Source organism: Delphinus delphis, chromosome 6 (genome assembly GCF_949987515.2).
Source record: "Delphinus delphis chromosome 6, mDelDel1.2, whole genome shotgun sequence".
NCBI classification, from domain to species: Eukaryota; Metazoa; Chordata; class Mammalia; order Artiodactyla; family Delphinidae; genus Delphinus; species Delphinus delphis.
This window is the reverse complement of record NC_082688.1, coordinates 55057999-55085225: the sequence shown is the minus strand read 5'-3', so window position 1 is coordinate 55085225 and position 27227 is coordinate 55057999. Positions and strand designations below refer to the sequence as shown.

The 27227-nt window shown below is 40.5% G+C and overlaps 1 protein-coding gene across 3 annotated transcripts; it reads left to right on the top strand.

Moving 5' to 3' along the window:
* Positions 1-326: 326 nt before the first annotated feature.
* On the top strand, positions 327-27227 carry AK3 (adenylate kinase 3). 3 transcript variants are annotated; one of them, XM_060014691.1, is made up of 5 exons: positions 327-587; positions 14040-14159; positions 15340-15512; positions 16158-16276; positions 25703-27227. In XM_060014691.1, the coding sequence occupies exons 2-5, from the start codon at positions 14099-14101 to the stop codon at positions 25821-25823; spliced, it is 474 nt and encodes a 157-aa protein (XP_059870674.1). In that variant the 5' UTR covers positions 327-587; positions 14040-14098; the 3' UTR covers positions 25824-27227. The 3 variants fall into 3 exon arrangements, with proteins under 3 accessions (XP_059870674.1, XP_059870673.1, XP_059870672.2); XM_060014690.1 differs by lacking the exon at positions 327-587 and adding an exon at positions 1083-1380; XM_060014689.2 differs by lacking the exon at positions 327-587 and adding an exon at positions 13222-13388.

The following is a 27227-nucleotide window of genomic DNA, read 5'->3' as shown; positions in this document are numbered from 1 at the left end:
TATGTCCATGCCTCTCTCTCGCCCTGTCACAGCTCACCCATCCCCCTCCCCATATCCTCAAGTCCGTTCTCCAGTAGGTCTGTGTCTTTATTCCTGTCTTACCCCTAGGTTCTTCATGACATTTTTTTTTCTTAAATTCCATATATATACACATTGTATTTTATTTTGTTCATAGTACTATCTCAAATTACCTTGCTCATTTATCTGTTTCCTTGTTATGACCTGCTTCCACCACTAGACTTTCAAATCCAAGGAGCAGGAATTTTACTGAATAAATATTTATGGCATCAATGCAAACAGTGGAGCCTGAGGAGGAGCCAGTACTTTTAGGCTCGGCTGCGTAAAAGCAACAGTTCCTTTTGAATCCGAAAGTGTGATCCTGGGAAGTAAGAGACACCCCTCAACAGACCTGTGACTTACAGCACCTCACTCATTTTCAACTGGGATTCCTCTTCTGTGAAATGAGGAGGAAGACCCTTTTGGTTCATTGCCACCCACTGGGACTCTACCTAGACAAACGTACCTTAACGGCCTGCGTGAGAATGCGAGGGAGCAGGAAAAGTCGCTCAGCAGCAGAGGAGGAGAGGGTAAGGGAGGAGAGGGAACTGCGGGCTTGGGAAGAGGAGACGGGGACCTCTGACGACCCAGGGAGCCGAGGGGCACGGGTGGTGGCGAGGGGGCAGCAAGTGGGAGCCAAGCGGAGTACGGCGCTGGGGTTGGGAGAGGCCCCGGGCGGGCGCTGTCGATCCCCTGGGACTGGGCAGGACGGGGCGGGGCACTGACAGGTGCGAGGTGTGGATCTGAGGGAAGTGGGGGGCATTCAGAGGTCACGGAGGAGGGCCCCCAGAGGCGGAGGAAAGCAAAGGGGATGCGGGGGGAGCTGGCGGGTGGGGAGGAGGCGCGGAGGGCCGCGGGCTGCGTGGGGCGGCCGAGTCGCTCGCAAGGGTCGCTGCTGGAGTGCCGAGGGGGCGCGGCTTGCGCGGGCCGGGCGGGATCAGGCGCGGGGGATGGGGGGTGGGGGTTCCTGGGTCGCCAGGGCCGGGCGCGGCAGCCCGACGGGGCTTGGGTGGGGCTGGCCTGGAGGCTGTCGCCTCACTTCCGGGAGCGCCTGGGCGTGGAGGCCGTAGCTTTCTTGCAGCGCTGCCAGCCGGCCCCGGCCTGCGGAGCGGGTGAGCGCAGAGCCAGGCCGAAGCCCCACTTCCGCGCGGCCCCGGCCTCTCTCGGCGGCCATGGGGGCGTCTGCGCGGCTAGTGCGCGCAGCTATCATGGGAGCGCCGGGCTCCGGCAAGGGCACCGTGTCCTCGCGCATCACCAAACACTTCGAGCTGAAGCACCTCTCCAGCGGGGACCTGCTCCGAGACAATATGCTTCGGGGCACAGGTGGGAGCCCGGGCGGGAGGGGAGGCTGTGCGCTGTCGTCCCGGTGGGGATTTGTGGGCGGAGGGACCGGGGCTCGGGAAGTGGGTCCCAGGAATGCGGGTCCAGGGGTGCGGGCGCAGCATCTCCCAATTGCCGCCCGGGGGGTGGGGGTGGGGAAGTCCTCGAGCTGCTGAGATACTGTTCCCCGAAACCTCTGGCCTCTGTGGATAGCTTCAGGTGGTTTATTGAGGGAAGGCACTAGGAAGTTAGGACACATTCGAAGTTCAAAGATTAAAGAAAACCACATGGCTTTGAGAGGTATGTCCAGCCCCAGTCGCAGCTGCTCCTAAGGGTCCATGATCTGTGTGTGGCTTATTCTCTGCCAGCCCTTGCGCTTGGAGAACTGTTAGCGCTCTCTTTCTTTTCTTTTTTGTTTTATAAATTTATTTATTTATTTTTGGCTCTGTTGGGTCTTCGTTGCTGCGCACTGGTTTTCTCTAGTTGTGGCGAGCTGGACTACTCTTTGTTGCGGTGCTCGGGCTCCTCATTGCAGTGGCTTCTCTTGTGGAGCACCGGCTCTAGGTGAGCGAGCTTCAGTAGTTGCAGCGTGTGGGCTCAGTAGTTGTGGCGAGTGGGCTCTAGAGCGCAGGCTCAGTAGTTGTGGCGCACAGGCTTAGTTGCTCTGCGGGATGTGGGGTCTTCCCGGACCAGGGCTTGAACCCCTGTCCCCTGCATTGGCAGGTGGATTCTTAACCACAGCGCCACCAGGGAAGCCCAGCGCTTTCTTTTTTAACTTTTTGTTTGTTTGTTAAACGCTATGGAATTTTCTGGTTTTGACCTTTCCCCCATAATCTGAAGGCCAATATTATTTACCCTCCTTGCTGTCGCAAAATTGGCTTAGATCTTTAGACAGGAAAGCTGTTCTTGTGCATGGTTATCTGAAAGATTGTTTTGTTTCTCATGCCAAAAAAATTCTTGCAACTCAGCACGAAATCGAGTCAACAAACTGTACACTTTACAATGGATGGATTTTATGTAAATTATATCTTAAGAAAGCTGTTTTCCAAAAGTAACAGCAAGGTGAGTTTTTTTTTTCTCTCTCTCAAAAGTGTTAACCTTTACTTTCCAAAACAAAGTCATTTTGAAGCTCCTTTTAAAAATTAGGACTAACCCCTTGCACAAGGTAAAAAAGGATTGGAAACAGTATGGAAGTACATAATATTAAAAGTAAAACTCTCTCTCATTCCCTGCCTCAGTCTCATTCTTCAGAGGGGAGCAGTGTCTCGTGCTTGCTTTTAGAAATCTGTATTTGTGTATAAGCACATACAGGGTATATGTATATCCCATGTTTTATGCAATATGTAATCCTACTAAATATGTGTTCTGCACCAGTGTGTTTTCACTATATCTAGGATATTTTTCCACACGAAAACACAGAAATCCATTTCATTATTTAACATTTGTATAGGTATCTATTTGCTGGATCTGCCATGGTTTATTTAACCGATCCCCTATTGATGGGTTGTATAGGTTATTTCTAGGTGGGTTTTTTTGGTTTGTTTCAGAATACTGACATTCAAATGAAAAAACTGTTTTTAGCTTGTCTTGTGGAGTTTTTTGGTTTATCACCTAATCTGGTGAATTACTACTTTTATTTTTCTCCTAACATTGATCTTTAAAAAAAATCATAAAGTATTAAACTTCAGAAGGTTAAACTGTTTGGCTCACTTCGTAGTATTCTTGATGCAACAGATTGCATTAGGTAACAATAAACAACCCCCGGTACTGCACCAGCTTGGGGCAAGGTTATTCAAAGTGGGAAGGAGTAAAGAATACTTAAACGATTCTCTGAAAAATAACTCAGCAGTGAGGCATAATTACATGTTAGAGAACACCTTCAGTGAAGAGTTAAAGATATGTTAACTTGGGAAAACACAAAACATTGAAAAAAATTAAATTTAAAGCAAATTAAGTAAACTTTTATTTTAAATTAAGAAACAACCCTCTTTGTTTATCCTTAACATCCCATGACAAGCCCGCCATCCTCTTCCTGACTCCACAACATGAAAAGAGAGGCTAGAGGGAGGGAGGAGAGGATCACTGGGAAAGATGTGCAGCCTGTTTTAGATGCCTGCTCTTTCTGGAGTCTCTACAGGCAATTCTTTAACAAAGAAAACAGAAAATGGAGTTGAGGGAGGTGTCATGAGATTGTTATTACAGATGTTCTGTATCTCAGGACTAAGAATATATTCTCAAAAAATATATGTGAATGGATTGGATATTTCCCCCAGGATCATAGCCAAAGGAGACGTGTAACCTTTTATTTAAAAAATACTGCTTAATGTTTTTTGATACCAAGAGTAAAGTATATTTACTATAAAGGAAGGAAAACAATTCATGGGAGTATAAAAAAGAAAATTGAAGTCCTGTATAGTTCCACCACCCAGAGACAATTATAATTAACCCTTTGGTGCTTTTTCTTTTTTTTCTTTCTCCTTATTGTTTCTTTTTTTTTGTTTTTTTAAATGTATATTTATTTATGTTATTTATTATTTTTGTCTGTGTTGGGTCTTAGTTGCGGCACACCGGATCTTCGTTGAGGCATGCAGGATCTTTCGTTGCAGCACAGGCTCTTCCTTGTGGTGCGCGGACTTCTGTCTAGTTGTGGCGTGCGGGTTTTCTCTTCTCTAGTTGCGGTGCGCAGGCTCTAGGGCACGCGAGCTCAGTAGTTGTGGTGTGCAGGCTTAGTTGCCCAGTGGCATGTGGTATCTTATTTCCCTGACTGGGATTGAACCGGTATCCCCTGCATTGGAAGGCAGATTTACCATTGGACCACCAGGGAAGTCCCTCTCTTTTTTTCTCTGTTGCATTTGTATGTCTTTGCAGACTTGTTGTAGTCTAAATAATTGCTTAGATACCTTTTTTCACACTTATGTGAGCATGTTCACACATCACTAAGCAGTCTTTTAGTTTCATCAAGATTGCACAATTGTTAATTGAAACATTTTCCTATTATTATACACTTATGTGGTTAACCATTCTTTGTTATAATTAATACTGTTATGACTATCCTTGTACACGAACATTTGGCAGCATCTCTACTTATTTGCTTCAAATAAATTCCCTAGTGATGAATCTCTATAAATACAGTACCATCAGATATGCTAAGGAAGGATGGTGCCAATTTACTTTCCAACCACCATTTCATGATGATGCTGTATTATATAACCCATGGCTGTATTTTATAGCTAAAGTTTAAAATCATCCCAGCAGATGCGATAAAGACACTGGAAATATGTGGGAACCTGTTGACTGTAGCAAACCTGGAGTAACTGTAGACCACCACTGAACCCTGCAGTCAGGAAACTTGAGCCTGCCCCTTTGTCATTAGTCCAGCCCTCTCATTTAGAGATGAGGAAACCGAGTTCAGGAGAGGTTAAAGAACTTGCTCAATAATAAAATCCAGTCACTGGGAGACAAAAGTGGACACCCAGGTCTCCTTGTATGCCAATTAAATTACTCTCTCCATTATGCAACATTTCCAAAATTGAGGTTCATGAGATAATTTTAGGTAGACAAAAACATTTCTCAAAAATTTTTCTCAAAAATTAAATGCAAATAAAAAATAAAATTTTTTATTTCAAAGTGTATTTGAAAAATGATAACTAGCACACCAACCCTTTAATTTTGTGAACATTATAGCTTATTAAATTAAAAAGCTGGACTTCCCTGGTGGCCCAGTGGTTAAGAATCTGCCTGCCAATGCAGGGAACACAGGTTCGATATCGCTGGTCTGGGAAGATCCCACATGCTGTGGAGCACCTAAGCCTGTGTGCCACAGTACTGAGCTTGCACTCAAGAGCCCGCGAGCCACAACTACTGAGCCCATGTGATTCAACTACTGAAGCCCACGTGCCTAGAGCCTGCGCTCCGCAACAAGAGAAGCCACCGCAATGAGAAGCCCATACACCGCAACAAAGAGTGGCCCCCACTTGCAGCAACTAGAGAAAGCCTGCACACAGCAATGAAAACCCAATGCAGCCAATAAATAAATAAATAATTTTTTTAAAAAATTAAAAAGCTGAGTCACTTTAAAGAAAATTATACAGTAAATAATAGTTCAGCTATGGCAGAAATTGTAAGGTTGCCATGTGATTGCCCAAAGTTTGAGAAACTGCACTGCAGCTTAGTGCTTCTCAAAGACAATCCTGGACTAGATGGCTACCCCTTTTGGATCTCATTTGTTCTCATTTGTAAGTTGGGGAAGTTGAACTCAGTAGGTAATCCTCAAAGCCTCTGTCAGCTCCCAAGTTTCTGTATGTCTAACAAAACTTCTATTATGTACACACAGGCAGCATAGATGTGCCTAATTAGAATGATATTGACAGAGCAAATTTTTTTTGTAATGGCAAAAATTTTGATTTGTATTGAAAATAGGCAATACATTTGCATGGTTTTGAATTCCAAAAAATTTAAAAGGACATTTAGTGAAAAGATCCTTTCAGAGGTATTTCATGCACATACAACCCAGAGTTTACCTATTCTTCCCTCTGTTCTTTTTTTCTTTTTTACACAAGTGATAGTAAACTGTAAGTACAGTTTTCTACTTTTAACAATATTGCTTTCTGTGAGGATTGCTCCATTTCTTTTTTTCTAACAAGGTAAGTTAGGCCTTTCTAAAATTCCATGGCTAGAATCCAGGATAGGGACTTCCCTGGTTAAGTGGTTAAGAATCAGCCTGCCAATGCAGGGGACATGGGTTCAAGCCCTGGTCCAGGAAGATCCCACATGCCGCGGAGCAACTAAGCCTGTGTGCCGCAACTACTGAGCTTGCGCTCTAGAGCCCACGAGCCACAACTACTGAAGCCCACGAGCCTAGAGCCCATGCTCTGCAACAGGAGAAGCCACCGCAATGAGAAGCTCACACACTGCAACAAAGAGTAGCCCCTGCTCGCCACAACTAGAGAAAGTCCACGCACAGCAGCAGAGGCCCAATGCAGCCAAAAATAAATAAATATTTATTTATTTATTTATTGGGGGAAAAAAAAAAGAATCCAGGATAATCCAGGCAGCTCATCTCTCTAGCTATCCATTCATTCATCCATCCATGGATTTGTCAAGCACCCAATGTGTGCTGGGTACTGGAGATACAGAGACAAATATATTTCGCTGCAGGTGCTCACAGTTGGAACATGGGCAGGCCGATGGCCATAAGTCTACTCAGGCTGCCATAACAGAATAGCACAGACTGGGTGACTTAAAACAATAGAAATTTATTTTCTCATAGTTCTGGAGGCTAGAAGTCCAAGATCAAAGTGACAGCAGGATTGGTTTCTGGTGTAGCCTTTCTTCCTGGCTTGCAAATGGCCACCTTCTCACTGGGTCCTCATGTGGTCTTTCCTCTTCCTCTTCTTGTAAGGACACCAGTCATATTAAATTAAAGTTCCCCTTTATGACCTCATTTAACCTTAATTACCTCCTTAAAGGCCCCATTTCTAAATACAGCCACATTGGGGGGTCAGGGCTTCAACATATGGATTTTAAGGGACACAATGCAGTCCATACCAACATGTAAACAGGTGGTTTCAGCAGTGTGATAAGTGCTGAAACAGAGATAAGCCTGTGACATTATGGAAGTCCAGAGGAGGAACTTTTGGTTGCCTCGGAGGTTGAGGGACACCTCATCACAAAGGACCCTTTAAGATGTATCTTGAAAGGTGAGTGAGAGCTTATCAGGCAACAGAGAGGAGAAAGAGGCGTGTGCAAAGACTAGGAGGACCCAGAGTATGTGGAGCTCCTTGCTGGGGCCATAGTTTGATGGTTGGGTAGAAATGGTGGGGAGGTAGGTGGGGGAGAGATAAGATGAGGCCAGACCCACTTGGACTTTTATACAGTTCTTGAGTTGACATTCTATCCTGAAGCACAGTGGGAAGGGGAGGAACATAGACCTGGAATGGGAATTCTTTCTAGGTGCTTCACTGAGGAGGAGTCAGATTGAGTGATGGTTGGAGGGAGGACCAGGGTCAAGGGATGTTTTGATTTTCAGTATAATTCTTGTGAAATATCCTATGCATGAAAGTATTATAATTTCTTTGATGGTTAGAAGAAGAATAAAATGAACACCCATTTACCCACCATCAGACAGAAAACAAGTACTTTTGGGGTCCCCATATGTGCCTACCCATCACATTTCCTTCCTGCCCCCCCAGAGGTAACCACTATGTTGACTCAGTCTTTATTATTTGAGAAAGTTTTTTTTTTTTTAAGCCCGTGATTGGGTGTAAAGCTATCATTTGACTCATTCTTGTTGTTTTCCTAGTTTTATTTCAACATGTTTTTAAAGTAAAGTTTTATGTACATTATAATATAACAATGCTAAAAAGCACTTGTTTTTTTTTTTTTTTTTTTTTGCGGTACGCGGGCCTCACCGCCGCGGCCCCTCCCGCTGCGGAGCGCAGGCCCAGCGGCCATGGCTCACGGGCCCAGCTGCTCCGCGGCACGTGGGATCCTCCGGGACCAGGGCACGAACCCACACCCCCTGCATCGGCAGGCGGACTCCCAACCACCGCGCCACCAGGGAAGCGCTGAAAGCACTTTTGGCAGGAACTAGATTAATTCTCTGTAGCCCTTCCTCTTGGCATATATAAAAGAGAACTGTATTTACAGGTTGGTCAGGCCCTCTTTTGTACTTCATAGCTGCTCAAACAATAAGTTGTTTCCAGTTAGTTCGGACATGAGGTGTGGTTGGTTTGAGTAGTCTTATAAGAATGACCAGATGTTAAAAGGAGATATAGAATTAAAAATGGTTTTTTTGTATTAATGTATCTGTGTTTTAGAATTTCTGATTATTATCCTTAAAATCAAAAGCTGGTTTTAACCCTTCCTATTCCCTTTTAAGCTTCCTTTTCTGTTTTTATTTGTGAATAACTTTATAGAAAATCAGTTTATTTTGAATGATTTACTTTTAAACTAGCTTTTTGTGTTTTGTAGGTGTGGAAGCTCCCGAATTTGTTAACTTTTTGAATAAAAAAGGAAATGTTTTTTTTTTAATGTGGAGTCTATTTAGATACAACATTAAATTATAGGCAATCAAGGGAATAAAAATTTACTAAATGTCCAAAGAATATGCTAGACAAAAGTCCTTGCGTAATTTTAAGAGGGAGTAAAAACTTGAAATGTAATAAACAAACTGCTTAGACTATGACGTAGAGAGTTGAATCATTTTTATTTTTCTTTTAAATGGAAGCATGACAGGCTTCAGATTTTGATAACTATTGTGTTTAGTGATATAGAAAGTTGTTAGTGATATGAAAATGATTATTAGACTATGCATGGGACTATCTACTAATAAAACAAAATATTTGGAGGTTTTTATATTATCAGTTTTTTTTTTTTTTTTTGTGGTACGCGGGCCTCTCACTGTTGTGGCCTCTCCCGTTGCAGAGCACAGCCTCCGGATGCGCAGGCCCAGCGGCCATGGCTCATGGGCCCAGCCGCTCCGCGGCATGCGGGATCCTTCTGGACCAGGGCATGAACTCGCATCCCCTGCATTGGCAGGCGGACTCTCAACCACTGTGCCACCAGTGAAGCCCTATATTATCAGTTTTGATGATAATTATTCCTGAGTAGTGTTGGTTTTATGAGTGGCTTTTTTTGTTTTGTTTTGTTTTGCTTACCAGGTAATTTTCATCTTTAATTTTTTTTTTTGGCTGTGTTGGGTCTTCATTGCTGTGTGCGGGCTTTCTCTAGTTGTGGCAAATGGGGGCTACTCTTTGTTGCAGTGCGTGGGCTTCTCATTGCAGTGGCTTGTCCAGTTGCAGAGCATGGGCTCTAGGTGTGCGGGCTTCAGTAGTTGCAGCATGCAAGCTCAGTAGTTGTGGCATGCGGGCCCTAGAGCATGCAGGCTTCAGTAGTTGTGGTGTGTGGGCTTAGTTGCTCCACGGCATGTGGGATCTTTCCGGACCAGGGTTTGAACTTGTGTCCCTTGCATTGGCAGGCGGATTCTTAACCACTGTGCCACCAGGGAAGTCCTACTTTTTCTAAAAAAACATCTTTATTGAGATATAATTCACATTACATAAAATTAACCCTCTTAAACTATGAATCAGTGTTTTTTTTCAATTACATTCAGAGTTGTGCAACCATCACCACAATCAATTTTAAAACATTTTTATCACCCCAGAAAGACACCCTATTCCCATTAGTAGTCACTCTCCATTTTCCCCCAATGCTCCCAGCCCTGGACAACCACTGATCTTCCTTCTGTCTCTCTAGATTTGCCTACTCTGAGCATTTCATATAAATAGTGTGATGTAATACGTGGTTTTTTGTGTCTGGCTTTTTCCACTTATCATGTTTTCAAAGTTCATACACTTTGGGACTTCCCAGGTGGTGCAGAATCCACCTGCCAATGCACACGGGTTCGAGCCCTGGTCCAGGAAGATCCCACATGCTGCGGAGCAACAAAGCCCATGTGCCACAACTACTGAGCCTGTGTGCCACAACTACTGAGCCCGCGTGCCACAACTATTTGAGCCCGCGTGCCTAGAGCCTGTGCTCCACAACAAAGAGAAGCCACAGCAATGAGAAGCCCACGCACCGCAATGAAGATTAGTCCCCGCTCGCCACTACTGGAGAAAGCCCGCGCACAGCAACAAAGACTCAACGCAGCAAAAAAAAAAAAAAAGTTCATACACTTTGCAACATGTATCAGTACTTCACTTCTTTTTATGGCTAAACAATATAATTTTGTATGGATATTCCACATTTTATTTACCCTCTTGTCATTTGATGAAGATTTGAGTTGTTTTCGCTTTTTGGCTATTGTGAATAACGTTGCTGTGAACATTAACATACAAGTTTTCGTGTGAACTTACATTTTTATTTCTCTTGGAAAAATATACCTGAGTTGAATTGCTGCGTCATGTAGTAACTCTGTTTAAACCTTTGAAAAACTGCCACACTGTTTTCCAAATTGTCTATACCATTTATAATCCCACAAGCAATATATGAGGGTTTCAATTTCTCAACATTCTTGCCAACATTTGTCTTTTTTGTTGTTGTTGTTATGTCTTTTTGATTATAGCCATCCTGGTGAGTGTGAAGTGATATCTCATTGTGGTTTCCATTTGTTATTTCCCTAATGACTAATGATGTTGAGCATCTTTCCATGTGCTTATTGGCCATTCATATATCTGTTTTTTTGTATTCAGATCCTTTGCCCGTTTAAAAACATGGATTTCCTTTTTAAATGCTGAGTCATAAGAATTCTTTAGATAGTCTAGATAAAAGTTCCTTATTAGGTATATGATTTACAGGAATGTTCTCACATTCAGTGGATTGGATTTTCACTTTGGTGATGGTGTTCTTTGAAGCATGAAAGTTTTAAATTTTAATGAAGTCCATTTAAGAGTTTTGTAGTTTTAGCTCTTACATTTAGGTCTGTGATATACATATTGAGTTAATTTTTTAATATGGTGTTAGGTAGAGGCCCACCTAACCTAACCTGTTCTTTTGTGTATGGATATTCTGTTTTCCCAGCACCACTTGTTGAGAAGACCATTTCTTCCCCCATTGAATTGGCTTGGTATCCTTGTTGAAAATCAATTGACCGTAAATGTGAGGGGTTATTTCTTGGCTCTCATTTCTGTTCCATGTGTTCACACAAAAACTTATATATGAATATTCATAGCAACATTATGTCTATCCTTATGCCAGTACAAACAGTCTTTTGAAATCCGAAGTGTATGTCCTCCAACTTGGTTCTTCTTTTTCAAGATTGTTTTCAGCTATTCTGGATACCTTGCATTTCCATATGAATTTTACAGTCATTTTGTCAGTTTCTACAAAGACACCAGCTGGAATTTTGATAGGATTGCATTGAATCTGTAGATCATTTTCAAAGAGTCTTGCCATCTTAATATTAACTTTTCTAATCCACGAATATAAGCTATCTTTCCATTTAGTTAGGTCTTCTTTAATCTCTTTCAACAATGTTGTGGTTTTCAGATTACCAGTTTTGTGCTTTTTTAAAAGAGTATATTGCTAAGTTTTTTATTCTTTTTGATACAATTGTAAATGGAATTTTCTTAATTTCATTTTCATATTGTTCATTTTTGTATACTTTTGATCTTGTACCTTGAAACTTTGCTGAACTCATTTATTAGTTCTAATAGTTTTTTAGTAGATTCCTTAGGATTTTCTAAATACAAGATCATGTCACCTGGAAATAGAGATAATTTTACTTCTTCCTTTCTGGATGCCTTTTGTTCTTTTTCTGGACTCATTGCCCTGGCTACAGTCTCTGGTACAGCGTTGAAATGGCAAGAACAGATCATCTTTTCTTAAGGCTATTCCTATACTTAATATAAAATTAGGTACTTTATTAGTTAATCCCATCATCTCAATCCATTTGTTGCCATTAGTTGAGGGCTTGTCCTGAAGAGTGAGAGGGGAGGGGAGGGACCAATACTCGTTTTAGGGACTCAGCCCTGGAGAATTACGATTTTCCTCAATACTGAGTTTGAGCTCTATGTTCCCCAGAGCAGTGGTCAAAACCCTGACAACAGAGAGGTGCACACATTAAGTATGTGGACCTTTCCAAGAGGGTATTTTAGAGAGTCCTGGGCGCTCTCAGAACCCAGGGCCTCTTCCAGATGCCGTTTATAAACCCAAGCAGTACACCTGTCAAATGGCAGCCAATTTCCATGTAGTTAATGTGCTTAGTTAGAAATCTAAAGTTTCATGAATTTGACAATTTAGGATATGTTCTGAAGTCAGTATGTCAGTCCATACCAAAAATTATGAAAACAGTCATAAACTTTAAAAAAAAAAATTTTATTGGATTATGGTTGCTTCACAACGTTGTGTTAGTTTCTGCTATACAGCAAAGTGAATCAGTTATATGTATACATATATCTCCTCTTTTTTAGATTTCCTTCCCATTTAGGTCACCACAGAGCTCTGAGTAGAGTTCCCTGTGCTATACAGTAGGTTCTCATTAGTTATCTATTTTATACATAGTAGTGTATATATGTCAATCCCAATCTCCCAATTCATCCCACCCCCTCTCCCCCCTTGGTATCCATGAAAACAGTCATAAACTTTGACTGTTTAATCTCTGAATCCTGAGAATTTATCCATCAGAAATAACTCAGAAGCCCCCCCACCAAAAAAAGAAAAAAAAAGTGTTAAGATCTTTAAAAGCAGAAGTGGTAGGGAAAAATCAAGACTAATTTAAAAATTTAAATGCCTAACAGTATATATTGCCATGATAGAGTATATATTTAAAATTTTTTTTTTTAGAGTTTTTTTTTTTTTGATGTAGACTTTTTTTTTCGCTGCGTTGGGTCTTCATTGCTGCACGTGGGCTTTCTCTAGTTGTGGCGAACAGGGGCTACTCTTCGTTGCTGTGCTCATGCTTCTCATTGTGGTGGCTTCTGTTGTTGCGGAGCATGGGCTCTAGGTTGTGCAGGTTTCAGTAGTTGCGGCACGCAGGCTTCAGTAGTTGTGGCTCGCGGGCTCTAGTGTGCAGGCTCAGTAGTTGTGGCGCACGAGCTTAGTTGCTCCGCGGCATGTGGGATCTTCCCGGACCAGGGCTCGAACCCGTGTCCCTTGCATTGGCAGGCGGATTCTTAACCACTGTGCCATCAGGGAAGTCCAAAAGAGTATATTTTTATCAAACATAGATATATACTGATGGAGTATTAGTTACCAAAAATAACTAAATGACTATATAAAATCACTGAAAAATATTTACAAAATGATGCTAAGTGAAAAAAGAGCACAAAACTATAAGTACACAGGTTTGTTTGTTTGTTTTTTCTTTGTTGGTAAGCGGGCCTCTCACTGTTGTGGCCTCTCCCGTTGCGGAGCACAGGCTCCAGACGCGCAGGCTCAGCGGCCATGGCTAACGGGCCCAACCGCTCTGTGGCATGTGGGATCTTCCCGGACCGGAGCACGAACCCGTGTCCCCTGCATCGGCAGGCGGACTCTCAACCACTGCGCCACCAGGGAAGCCCAGTACACAGGTTGTTACAGTGGCATGAAAAATTCTGAATGTGTGTAAATAGTTTGGTAAGAGATGATGAGGAAATGAAAATACTGTTGTGTAAGAATGACATACAATTATAGGTAATATATAAAAGTTGTTCATAAATTCTTTTCATGTATTTCATTAATAAAAATATAACATGATCACAGTGCTGATCTGGTCAAAAACTGAATTGTGACAGCAGCATCTCTTAGAGGATTAGAAAAATCTCTATAGTAACATGATTGCCGGCACTTAAACTGAGCCACTTAAAAATAATGACTATTTCAGTTTCTTATTTAAAAAGAAAATAATTTCAGTTAGTATATATATTTTTTACCCATAGAAAATTTAGAAAAACACAGAAAAGTGAAAATATGTTAAAAAAAAGAAAAGATAATTCTGTCATAGAGATGACTACTGCTAACATATTGGTTTATAGCTTTCCATTATTTTTATGTAATAGAGATTTTGAAATAGGCGTAGATTATTTTGTAATCTCTGTTTTTATCACAAAAGTTGATGATGCACATTTTCAAATGAGTGTGTTATCCAGGGGGCGTCTTTAGGTAACCAATTTCCTAGAGGACTAGAATGGGGTAGAATAGATGCACTTGCTGACTTTTCTTTTTTCCCGCCTCTGCTATAGAAATTGGTGTGTTAGCCAAGACTTTCATTGACCAAGGGAAGCTCATCCCAGACGATGTCATGACTCGGTTGGTCCTTCATGAGCTGAAAAATCTCACCCAATGTAGCTGGCTATTGGATGGTAAGTGGAATATTGAGAATATTTCAACTGCCCAAAAGGATGCGTGCAGACAGGAGAGTGAGGATTTCATGCGCTACAGACATGGATGGTGGGCAGGGGGCCTGAGTGCTGCCACTCCCCACCCTGGGGCCTTGGGGGCCAGTCATCTTCTCTGGCCTGCTTTTTTTAAATGCAAAGAGGGAAGTGGACTGCATGATTTCTAAGCTCCTTCAGATATGACTTTTTGTTCCTTCCCCGCTTTTTGAGAATATTTAGGATAAGGGAGAATCACAAAAGGAAGAAGGAAGACTGGAGAGTAACTTACAATCAGCTGTAAACATTCCCCAGCCAGAGGTGTGGCGGGATCCTTGAGGATATGTTGATTTTTAGTTTCTAGAGAGAGGTGTTTATTATAAGGAATTCGCTTACACAGTTATGGAGATGGACAAGTCCTAAGATCTTCAAAGCAAGTCAGGAACCTGGAGACCCAGGAGAGCCGGTGGTGTGATGGTGTAGTTCCAGTCTGAAGGCAGATGAGACCCAGGAAGAGGTGATGTTTGAGTTTGAGTTCAAAGGCAGGAAAAAGCCATGTCCCAATTGCAAGGCAGTCAGGCAGGAGGAATTCCCCTTAATCTTCTGGTGAGGCCAGCAACTTTATTCTATCCAGGCGTATCTACATTAGGGATAACAATCTGCTTTACTCAGTCAACTGATTTAAGTGTTAATCTCACCCCAAAAGACACCCTCACAGACACACCCAAAATACTGTTTGACCAAGTATCTGAGCAACCTGTGGTCTGGACAAGTTGACACATAAAATTAACTATCACGGCTGCCCTACAACTACAACAAGGTTGTCATCAGCCTTTCTGGTGTTATTGCTTTTGTTCAGATTGCTCAATATTAACTAATTTTCTTCCTTCTCCCCTTTCTCCCCATGGCTCTTTCTTCCTTTGTTCTTTTTTTTTTTTTTTTTTTGCGGTACGCGGGCCTCTCACTGTTGTGGCCTCTCCCGTTGTGGAGCGCAGGCTCCGGACGCGCAGGCTCAGCGGCCATGGCTCACGGGCCTAGCCACTCCACGGCATGTGGGATCTTCCTAGACCGGGGCACGTACCCGTGTCCCCTGCATCGGCAGGCGGACTCTCAACCACTGCACTACCAGGGAAGCCCCCTTTGTTCATTTTTAATTTACTTTGTAAAGGTTTTCCAAGGACACTTCCACAGGCAGAAGCCCTGGATAGAGCTTATCAGATAGACACAGTGATTAATCTGAACGTGCCCTTTGAGGTCATCAAGCAACGCCTCACTGCTCGCTGGATCCATCCAGGCAGTGGCCGTGTCTACAACATGGAATTCAACCCTCCCAAAACCATGGTGAGTATTTAGGGGGGAACTGACTTGGCCTTACGCGTAGCCAGCTGTCTCCAGTCCTCTTGCACTCACAGGTGACCTTGGATACCTTCGGATGACCAGAACTCCTGAGGGCATGTTCTCAGGTTACTTGGTGTAGTCAACTGGTCTAGTCCAGTCAGCTTGGTAGTAAAGGCATCCCCAGGAGCAACGGGGGTTTGTTATTCCTTCAAAAGCATATATTGATTTCCTACTCTGTGTCAGGGAGTGTGTTAGAAATTGGGGCAGTAGGGATTAATGACACCTTGGGTTATTTAGGGCTTGCAATTGAGATTCCCAGTCTGTAGCTGAATCTTTTTGTATATATATGTTTTTAATGTAATATATATAATAATAATATATAACATTAATATATAATATAAAATTATCTAGAGGCTGCTTAGAAAACCTTTTGCTCTAAAGAGAAGGTGATTGACACTGTGGAAATGATCGTGGGGTCTCATGGCTCTGTGTCGCAATGACCTGGATTTGGATTTGATTCCATTTATTTAAAAACACATATTTGTTTGCTGCTTGAATAGATGTCTGTTTAAAAATCAGTTAACTACCTATAAAAATATCCTTCAAAAATATGATATTTGATGCCAGCATCTTCTAACTCCCATTTAGGGCATTGATGATCTGACTGGGGAGCCTCTCATTCAGCGTGAGGATGATAGACCAGAGACGGTTGTCAAGAGACTGAAGGCTTACGAAGCCCAAACAGAGCCCGTCCTGGAATACTACCGGTGAGTTGGTCACTTTTCACAACTTCTCTTGTATGATGAATCACTAAATCATTTTCTGATTATCCATGCTTTATAGCCAAAATGCTAAAATACCAGAAGATCCAACTCAAATTGGCTTAAATAATAAAGGAAGTGTTAAAATGTTGTATACTTTGATAAATTGTCTATCAAAACAAAAGCTTAAGCTTAAAAGAAAGTTTTTTGCTTTCATTTGCTTTCATTGTAATAGCTGTGGAAATCAATAAAATAGACTCTTAGCAAAAAAATAAATAAAATAAAAAAAAATAAAGGAAATGTATTTGCTTGTGTAACAGAGAAGTCCAGAAGGTAGTTTGGGCTTCATTTGCCCTTAGGTTTCATCAGAATTTTGCTCTTCTCTCTGTTTTGTATTGGCTCTGTCTTTAGGCTTCCTGCATAGTTATACATGGTTGCCAGGAACAGCCACAGCATTCTCTTTATGAAAGGCTGAGGGGTCGCCTTCCCCCCAGTGAACAAAAGCCTTAGATTGAACCAACTTGAACAGCCACTGTGGTCAGGGAATGCTTTGTATTCTAGGCCTAGGTTACTGCCCATTCCTGAACCAGTCACTGGGATGGGAGAGATTACACTCATTGGTCCACACCCAGAGCAGGGAGTGGGTCAGTCTCACCCAAACTCTGTTATCTAGTGGAGGGCAGGGCTGGAATGAATGCTGGGGAGGCAAACCTAATGGTGCCCACTCCCTGTGACAATAGAGGACACTACAGCACAGAAGACTCTCAAAGGACATAAACCTCAGATCATTTATTTGCCAAACAGTCTTTAGAAGTTTATATTCAAACATAGTTTTGTTAACTCTTAAGGGAAGTCATATCCCACCACAAATATGGGAACTCTACTGAATTAATAATTGACTCAGGCTAAGAAATAATTCCGTTTCTTTACTCAGCCTTCCCCTCTCCTAACAGAGGGTTGATTACATTCACTTTCCTTTCATTCATTCACTTACTGAAAAATGACTCAGCATTAGGACATGACAGTGCTGTGGTTAGAGCACAGACTCTGGAGCCAGAGTGCCTAAGTTCAAATCCCAGCTCACCATTTATTAACTTGACCTTAACCTCTTGTTTAACCTCTGTTTTCTCCACTGTAAAAGGGGGATGAGACTAAAGGGTTGAAAGATGGAGTTAATATGTGTAACTCTTAGAATTGTGTCTGACACACATTAAGCACTATATGATTATTAGCTATTATTATTGTTGTTGTAATGGGGTAACTATGCAGTGAATTCTGAAGCAGTAGTCTCCAAATTATTTTAATAGTTATTTCTGGAGAGTGAAATTACAAGGGAGTAGCTGTTACTATAATTTTGTGATTGATTATATAAAGAGCCTGGCTCTGCAGATTACCAGCTGTGTGGCCCTGGGCAAGGTGTTTCAACTTCTGTGCCACAAATTCTTCATTTGTAAAATCAGAGCAGTATTAAATAGTACCCACTTCATAGGGTTGTTAAGGGAGTGAAGTGAGAGAGCCCCTGTGAAGACTTACAGCAGTCCTGGCACTGTTAAATCACTCAGTGGTAATGATTATAATTTACTCGGTTGACACTGTGCTAGCTAGGCCCCTGGTCCACACAGATAATTAGACCCAGTCCCTGCCAGCCCCAAAGAAACTCACCTTCTTTATCAGGCAAAGTGCTGGGTAAACAATATTCATCATACAATGTGATACGTGCTTATGTGAATCAGAGACCTAATTCACCCTAGCTTAAGCAAAAGGGCAATTTATTGGTCATGTAACTAAAGGGTCCAAAGGTAGATAGTTTGGGTCCAGGTGTTCAAACAGTGTCATCAGGCCTTAGTCACTCCACTTCCTTATGTTGGCTTCAATCTCAGGTGGGCTCTCCCTGTGTGAGCCCCTCAACGTTCCAGCTTACCTCCTACCAGTTTACCCCAGCAGAAAAGAGAGCCTCTTTGCCTGCAAAAGTCCTGGAGTTAGCACTAACTAGCTCTGATCATGTCCATACTTGAGTCTGGGAAGTAGGGACAGTACCATCTGAATCTCACAGACTGAGTTTGGTGAAAAGGCTGTTTCCCTAAAAGGCATTTGTTATTCGTTCAAAAGTAACCAGAAGAAGGGAGAACACATTGTTGCTGAGCAGATAACAACACTGTGAGGCTATTAACAGAGGTAATAACAGAATGCAGTGGAAATACAGTGGCTGTAGGGATTAGTTCTGTAAAATGTGGGGAGGGAATTTGGGGAAGACTGTAGAGATGAAGCGTATGGCCCGGGTCCCTATCTCAGGAGGTAACCTAGTCTTTCTCGCCTTCTGGCTTTTGCTACCTTTTGCCATCAATCAAAGCATTTCCGTCTAAGCTCCTGCACATAAAACTAGGACTAGACTTAACCAACAATTAAAAGTGGTATTTGCAGCAGCCTTAGAGTCTGCATTGTTATTTTAAAATACCGACAGTTGTATTGTTGCTCTTAAAACTTCTCAGCTGTGGGACATCTGATAGTGTAATTAAGTCTGCGTTTACAAGCGATATGATGCTTTTACTTTTTAGAGGAACAATAGCTGAAGCTGGCTCCATTTTATTACGTAGAAATTAAGGTGACACATATTCGTCCAAGGTACACAGCTTTAGGACTGAATAGGTGCCTATAGTTGTTCCTTCAGTAATTAACCCACTTCTGACATTGGCTTGACTTTAAGGTGGCTCTTCAAGAGGCTTACAACAGTTAAGAAGCTTGTTCTCTTGAAAGTTTTACAAGATGTCTGTGAATTTAGAAGCAGGAGGGCTTTAGCAGATGTTTCTTACCAAGAAAATAGTGGGAATTATTTAACTTAGTCTTAACTGGCAAATCTTATGAGGTATCCAGAAAGGAATGCTTTTGTTCCCAGTGAAACATCTTAAAATCTAGTGAAGGGCTTCCCTGGTGGCACGGTGGTTGGGAGTCCGCCTGCCAATGCGGGGGGTGCGGGTTCGTGCCCTGGTCCGGGAGGATCCCACGTGCCGCGGAGTGGCTGGGCCTGTGAGCCATGGCCGCTGGGCCTGCGCGTCCAGGGCCTGTGCTCCACAGCGGGAGAGGCCGCAGCGGTGAGAGGCCCGCGTACCGCCAAAAAAAAGAAAAAAAAAAAAAAATCTAGTGAAAAGGTTGCAGAAGTATGACAGATCCTGTTTTTAGAAAGTAATAAACCAGAGTTCTTCATTTGCTCTTCTGCAGCCTTTAAGCCAGTGTGTATATGAGTATCTGGAGGAGGACAGTAAATAAGAGGAATGCCAGAATCTCTGGCAGGAATCTGTTTTGAAAAGCAGCCCCTGGATTCTGATACTTCTCACCACTGAACCCTCAGGAAACTGGAGTGAATAGACTTTGGATGCTGGCATGGTAACAAGCCAGAGAAATCTGCCTGGGGAGAAATGGAGAAACCCAATAGGAAACAATAAAAACAACGTTTTAAAGTTCCCTTTTCCCTAAAATGCAGAAGGAGAGCATAGAGAAAAAATAAACCAAGTGAAAGAAGGAAGGATAATCAAGTATTAGAAAGCTGTCATGCAAAGGGGTAAGAAGACAGAGAAAGCCAAGGATGTTCTGGTGTTTGGCAGGACCTGTGTTTGGAAACCTACTACCATTTTGGTGATTTGGGTTATTGCTTTACATCCCTAACACATAGTTTTATCAGTAAAATAAGGAAACTTGAGCTTTAAAGAGGATTAAGTGAATTATTAGCACTTAGCACATGCTCAAAAAATGATAGGTGCATCTTAAAAGTGACCGTTTGTGTTAGCCAGAGCGCACAACTGAAACCAAAATCTAGGTTTTCCAACACCCAGCCAAGTGCCTTTCTCTTTTGATCACACAGACCTATACTTATTGACACCCTTAAATCTACACTATCATCTTTTAAGAATCATTTTGAAAAGCTCATTAGGAAAACTCAGACCTGTGGGGGTTTTTTCTTTCATTTTTTAAAAAGTGAAGTATAATTGACTTACAATATTATATTAGTTTCAGATGTACAACATAGTGCTTCAATATTTTTTTATTAGAAAATGATCACAATAAGTCTAGTTACTGTCACCATACAGTTATTACAATATTATTGACTATATTCCCTATGATGTATATCACATCCCCATGACATTTATTTTATAACCAGAAGTTTCTACCTCTTAATATCCCACACCTATTTCCCTTATTCCCCTGTATCCCTCCCCTCTGGCAACCAGCAATTTATTTTCTGTATGTGGGTCTGTTTTTCTTTTGTTACGTTTGTTCATTTGTTTTGTTTTTTAGATTCTACAAGTGAAATCATGCAGTATTTATATTTCTCTGACTTACTTCACTTAGCTTAATACCCTCTAGGTGCATCTATGTTTTTGCAAATGGCAAGATTTCATTCTTTTTTATGGCTGAATAATATTCCATTTTATATACATACTACATCTTCTTTATGCATTCTCCTGACACTTAGGTTGTTTCCATATCTTAGGTATTATAAATAATGCTACAATGAACATGGAGGTGCATATAGCTTTTTGAGTTAGTGTTTTTGTTTTCCTTGGATAAATGCCCAAAAGTAGAATTGCTGGATCATATTGTAGTTCTATTTTTAATTTTCTGAGGAACCTCCATACTCTTTTTCACAGTGGCTGAGCCAATTTCCATTTCCATCAACAGTGCATGATGGTTCCCTTTTATCCACATCCTCACCAACACTTGTTATTTGTTGTTGTTTTGATAAAAGCCATTTTGATAGGTGCGAGATGATATCTCATTTTGCTTTTGATTTGCATTTCCCTGATGATTAGTGATGATGAACATCTTTTCATGTGTCTGTTGGCCATCTGTATGTCTTCTTTGGAAAAATGTCTGTTCAGGTCCTCTGCCCATTTTTTTAATCAGATTGTTTATTTTTTTGATGTTGAGTTGTGTAAGTTCTTTGTATATTTTGGAATTAACCCCTTATCAGATAAATTATTTCCAAATATCTTCTCCCATTCAGTAGGCTGCCTTTTCGTTTTGTCGATAGTTTCCTTGGCTGTGCAAACCCTTTTTAGTTTGATGTAGCCCCATTTGTTTATTTTTGCTTTTGCTTCCCTTGCCTGAGGAGACAGATCCAAAAAAATATATTGCTAAAACTGATTTCAAAGAGCATACTCCCTCTGTTTTCTTCTAGGAGTTTTATGGCTTCAGGTCTTACATTTAAGTCTTTAATCCTTCTTGATTTTGTGTAAATGGTGTGAGAGAGTAATCCAGTTTGATTCTTTTCCATGTAGCTGTCCAGCTTTTCCAACACCATTTACTGAAGAGGCTGCCTTCTCCCCATTGTATATTCTTGCCTGCTTTGTCATAGATTAATTGACCATACAAGTGCAGGTTTATTTCTGGGCTGTTTATTCAGTTCAATTGATTTATATATATGGTTTTGTGCTAGTATCATACTGTTTTGATTACTGTAGCTTTGTATTATAGTCTGAAGTCAGGGAGCATGATGCCTCCAGCTCTGTTCTTCCTCAAGATTGTTTCAGCTATTCAGGGTCTTTTGTGTAACCATGCAAATTTTAGAACTATTTGTTCTAGTGCTATGAAAAATGACGTTGGTATTTTGATAGGGATTACACTGAATCTGTATATTGCCTTGTGTGGTATGGTCATTTTAAAAATATTGTTCCAATCCATGAACATGGTATATTTTTCTATTTTTTGGGGTCTTCTTCAGTGCCTTATAGTTTTCTGAGTACAGATCTTTTACCTCCTTGGTTAGATTTATTCCCAGGGTTTTTTGTTTTTGTTTTAATGCAATTGTTAGTGGGATTTTCTTAATTTCTCTGATAGTTTATCAGTGTATAAAAATGCAGCAGAATTCTATAAAAAGAGGGAGAGGACTCAAATCAATAAAATTAGAAATGAAAAAGGAGAAGTTACAACAGACACCGCAGAAATACAGAGCATCATAAGAGACTATTACAAGCAACTCGATGCCAATAAAATGGACAACCTGGAAGAAATGGACAAATCTTAGAAAGGTATAACTTTTCAAGACTGAACCAGGAAGAAATAGAAAATATGAACAGACCAATCACAAGTAATGAAATTGAAACTGTGATTAAAAATCTTCCAACAAACAAAAGTCCAGGACCAGATGGCTTCACAGGTGAATTCTATCAAACATTTAGAGAAGAGCTAACACCCATCCTTCTCAAACTCTTCCAAAAAATTGCAGAGGAAGGAACACTCCCAAACTCATTCTATGAGGCCACCATCACCCTGATACCAATATCAGACAAAGATACTATAAAAATAGCAAGTTACAGACCAATATCACTGATGAATATAGATGCAAAAATCCTCAACAAAATACTAGCAAACAGAATCCAACAACACATGAAAAGGATCATACACCATGATCAAGTGGGATTTATCCCAGGGATGCAAGGATTCTTCAATATACACAAATCAATCAGTGTGATACACCATATTAACAAATTGAAGAATAAAAACCATATGATCATCTCAATAGATGCAGAAAGAGCTTTTGACAAAATTCAACACTCATTTATGATAAAAACTCTCCAGAAAGTGGGGATAGAGGAAACCTACCTCAACATAATAAAGGCCATATATGACAAACCTGCAGCAAACATCATTCTCAATGGTGAAAAACTGAAAAACTGGAAGCATTTCCACTAAGATCAGGAACAAGCCAAGGATGTCCACTCTCACCACTATTATTCAACATAGTTTTGGAAGTCCTAGCCATGGCAATCAGAGAAGAAAAAGAAATAAAAGGAATACAAATTGGAAAAGAAGAAGTAGAACTATCACTGTTTGCAGATGACATGATACTATACATAGAGAATCCTAAAGATGCCACCAGAAAACTACCAGAGCTAATCAATGAATCTGGTAAAGTTGCAGGATACAAAATTATTGCACAGAAATATCTTGCATTCCTATACACTAACAACGAAAGATCAGAAAGAGAAATTAAGGAAACAGTCCCATTCACCACTGCAACAAAAAGAATAAAATACCTAGGAATAAACCTACCTAAGGAGGTAAAAGACCTGTACTCAGAAAACTATAAGACACTGATGAAAGAAATCAAAGATGACACAAACAGATGGAGAGATATACCATGTTCTTGGATTGGAAGAATCAATATTGTGAAAATGACCATACTACCCAAAGCAATCTACAGATTCAATGCAATCCCTATCAAATTACCAGTGGCATTTTTTACAGAACTAGAACAAAAAAATCTTAAAATTTGTATGGAGACACAAAAGATCCTGAATAGCCAAAGCAGTCTTGAGGGAAAAAAACAGAGCTGGAGGAATCAGAGTCCCTGACTTCAGACTATCTACAAAGCTACAGTAATCAAGACAATATGGTACTGGCACAAAAACAGAAATATAGATCAATGGAAGAGGATAGAAAGCCCAGAGAAAAACCCACGCACCTATGGTCAACTAATGTATGACAGAGGAGGCAAAGATATACAATGGAGAAAAGACAGTCTCTTCAGTAATTGGTGCTGGGAAAACTGGACAGCTACATATAAAAGAATGAAATTAGAACACTCCCTAACACCATACACAAAAATAAACTCAAAATGGATTAGGGACCTAAATGTAAGACCGGACACTATAAAACTCTTAGAGGAAAACATAGGAAGAACACTCTTTGACATAAATCACAGCAAGATCTTTTTTTAATTCACCTCCGAAAGTAATGGAAATAAAAACAAAAATAAACAAATGGGACCTAATGAAACTTAAAAGCTTTTGCAAAGCAAAGGAAACTACAAACAAGACAAAAAGACAACCCTCAGAATGGGAGAAAATATTTGCAAACGAATCAATGGACAAAGGATTAATCTCCAAAATATATAAACAGCTCATGCAGCTCAATATTAAAAAAAACAAACAACCCAATCAAAAAATGGGCAGAGACCTAAATAGACATTTCTCCAAAGAAGAGATACAGATAGCCAAGAAGCACATGAAAAGCTGCTCAACATCACTAATTATTAGAGACATGCAAATCTAAACTACAGTGAGGTATCACCTCACACCAGTTAGAATGGGCATCATCAGAAAATCTACAAACAACTAATGCTGGAGAGGGTGTGGAGAAAAGGGAACCCTCTTGCACTGTTGGTAGGAATGTAAATTGATACAGCCACTATGGAGAACAGTATGGAGGTTCTTTAAAAAACTAAAAACAGAATTATCATATGACCCAGCAATCCCACTACTGGGCATATACCCAGAGAAAACCATAATTCAAAAGACACATGCACCCCAATATTCATTGCAGCACTGTTTACAATAGCCAGGTCATAGAAGCAACCTCAATGCTCATCGACAGACGAATGGATAAAGAAGATGTGATACATATATACAATGGAATATTACTCAGCCATAAAAAGGAATGAAATTGGGTCATTTGTAGAGACATGGATGGATCTAGAGACTGTCATACAGAGTGAAGTAAGTCAGAAAGAGAAAAACAAATATCGTATATTAATGCATATATATGGAACCTAGAAAAATGGTACAGATGAACCAGTTTGCAGGGCAGAAATAGAGACACAGATGTAGAGAACAAACGTATGGACACCAAGGGGGGAAAGTGGTGGGGGTGGGGGTGGGATGAATTGGGAGATTGGGATTGACATGTATACACTAATACATATAAAATAGATAACTAATAACCTGCTGTATAAAAGAATAAAGTAAAATTTAAATATTAAAAAAATGCAACAATTCTATATATTAATTTTGTATCCTACAACTTTACTGAATTCATTTATTAGCTCTAACAGTTTTTTGGTGGTATCTTTAGGATCTTCTATATATAGAATCACGTCATCTGCAAAATGAGTTTTAGTTCTTTCCAATTTGGATTCCTTTCCCCCCCCCCCCCGCCCTTGTCTGATTGCTGTGGCTAGGACTTCCAATACTATGTTAAATAAAAACGGTGAGAGTGGGCATCCTTGTTTTGTTTCTGATCTTAGAGGAAATGCTTTCAGCTTTTCACCATTGAGTATGATGTTGGCTGTAGGTTTGCATATATGGCCTTAATTACATTGAGGTATGTTCCCTCCATACCCATTTTGTTGAGAGTTTTTATCATAAATGGGTGTTTAATTTTGTCCAAAGCTATTCTGTATCTATTGAGACAATCGTATGATTTTTATTCTTCAATTTGTTAATGTGGTGTATCACGTTGATTTGTAGGTATTGAACCAGACTTGCATCCCTGGGATAAATCCCACTTCATCATGGCATATGATCCTTACTGTTGCATTTGGTTTGTTAATACTTTGTTGAGGATTTTTGCATCTGTGTTCATCAGTGATACTGGCCCGTGATTTTGTTTTTTTATGCTGTCAGACCTGTCTTTTTTTTGTTTGTTTTTCATCCTTAGGAAAAAAGGGGTGTTGGAAACATTCTCCGGAACAGAAACCAACAAGATCTGGCCATGTGTATATGCTTTCCTACAAACAAAAGTTCCACAAATAAACCAGAATGCATCAGTTACTCCTTGAGGAAAAGTGCATATAACTAGTAAGATGAGCAGAAGCTCCTTGTCTGTGCATTTAGAAGTTCATTGTCCTAAGACTCTGGCATGTATAAATTCTTTGAAAATTGTGTTTTATTTCTTTTGATTTTATTCTGGAAATTAAGGATGTGCCAAATGAGTCAGATGTGAAGATTCATCTTTTGAAATGTCTATTGTGTTTTATCCAGTTATCTTCTATGGATGCACAATTAAAAAACATCAGAGATGTCTCAACTTTTGAAAATTACTGAGCATAATTAAAAGAGCAGTTGGTAATAATCTAAGTTTTGTTCAGAAGAGGAGTGGTTGATAAAGTTTCCTTATTTTTCTTGAAAAGTAAAAAAAAAAAAATTCCATGTCACTTGTGCAAAGTGTCTTATCAGAGGCTTTTGTGTAGACTGATGCTAAAAAAGAGATCTCTAGCACTGTGGTACAGTTTTGTGGGACACTGTGTCTACAGAATTCCAGAAAAAAAGCAACGGGATTTACAGATTAGTTGCAGAATGCAAATTCACTGCTGCCTTTTATTGACCTAAAACAAACAGACTGCCAGATATTTCTCCAGCAACATCGAGGTCAGCAGATAATTGCATTTTGGGGTCTGCAACCATGGTGAGCCATGTGCAAGTCCTCCTCACAGCAAGGGAAGGAGAATGCTTTTATAGAGGGAAAAGGAAGCTGGGAGGGCTATAGTAAACAGAGTCCGTGGCTTTTCATTGGCTGAGTCCTTGCCAGGAAAGGAGAGTCTGTCTTCTTCTGTTGGGCTCTACTATCTTCACAAGTCATGAGAGCTCCCCCTTCTGGTCTCCTGACTCTAATTGAGGTGTCTATTATTTTTTTATACTTTACACTAGCAAACTTATAGTAGCCATATATGCTATATTTTGTTGTTAAACATACTTTCAGTTTACTCCAGATTTTCGATTTGCTATAAAAGTATCAATTAACATATAGGAAAATATATTTTTCTATGACTTATTTTCTTTTGAAAATAGTTGTGTACTGAGGGATATGATTTGTTAGAAATTGACAGCATAAGTTCTTGCAAAAGCACCAAAGTTGAATTTTCAATAGAATATGTAATTAAACTCTTATGTTTTCAGGTGTTACTCAGGTTAAGAAATGTGTATTTAGGATCTACTTGCCAGTTTCTCTTTTTGATCCAAATGTATGATCTGCTTTGATGAGTAACAAAGAGAAAGAAAGAAAAGAGACAGACAGAAAGAAAGAAGCATAAGAGAAAACCCATGGCACTACGTAAAATAAGCATACTTTTTCATTAGGAAATCAATCATGTTTGCCTGGGGAAAATTCCCTTGACATAAATAACAATCATGATTAGTAAATGTGTAGCAATTAAAAGGATTTACAGGACATGTTAAAAAAAAAA

Excerpts from the sequence above, each read along its gene's own strand:
- AK3 (XM_060014690.1), top strand. The coding sequence starts at position 1,230 with ATGGGGGCGTCTGCGCGGCTAGTGCGCGCAGCTATCATGGGAGCGCCG. Across the intron at positions 14,160-15,339 it reads ATGTAGCTGGCTATTGGATG|GTTTTCCAAGGACACTTCCA; the intron begins GTAAGTGGAATA and ends TACTTTGTAAAG. Across the intron at positions 16,277-25,702 it reads CCCGTCCTGGAATACTACCG|GAAAAAAGGGGTGTTGGAAA; the intron begins GTGAGTTGGTCA and ends TTTCATCCTTAG.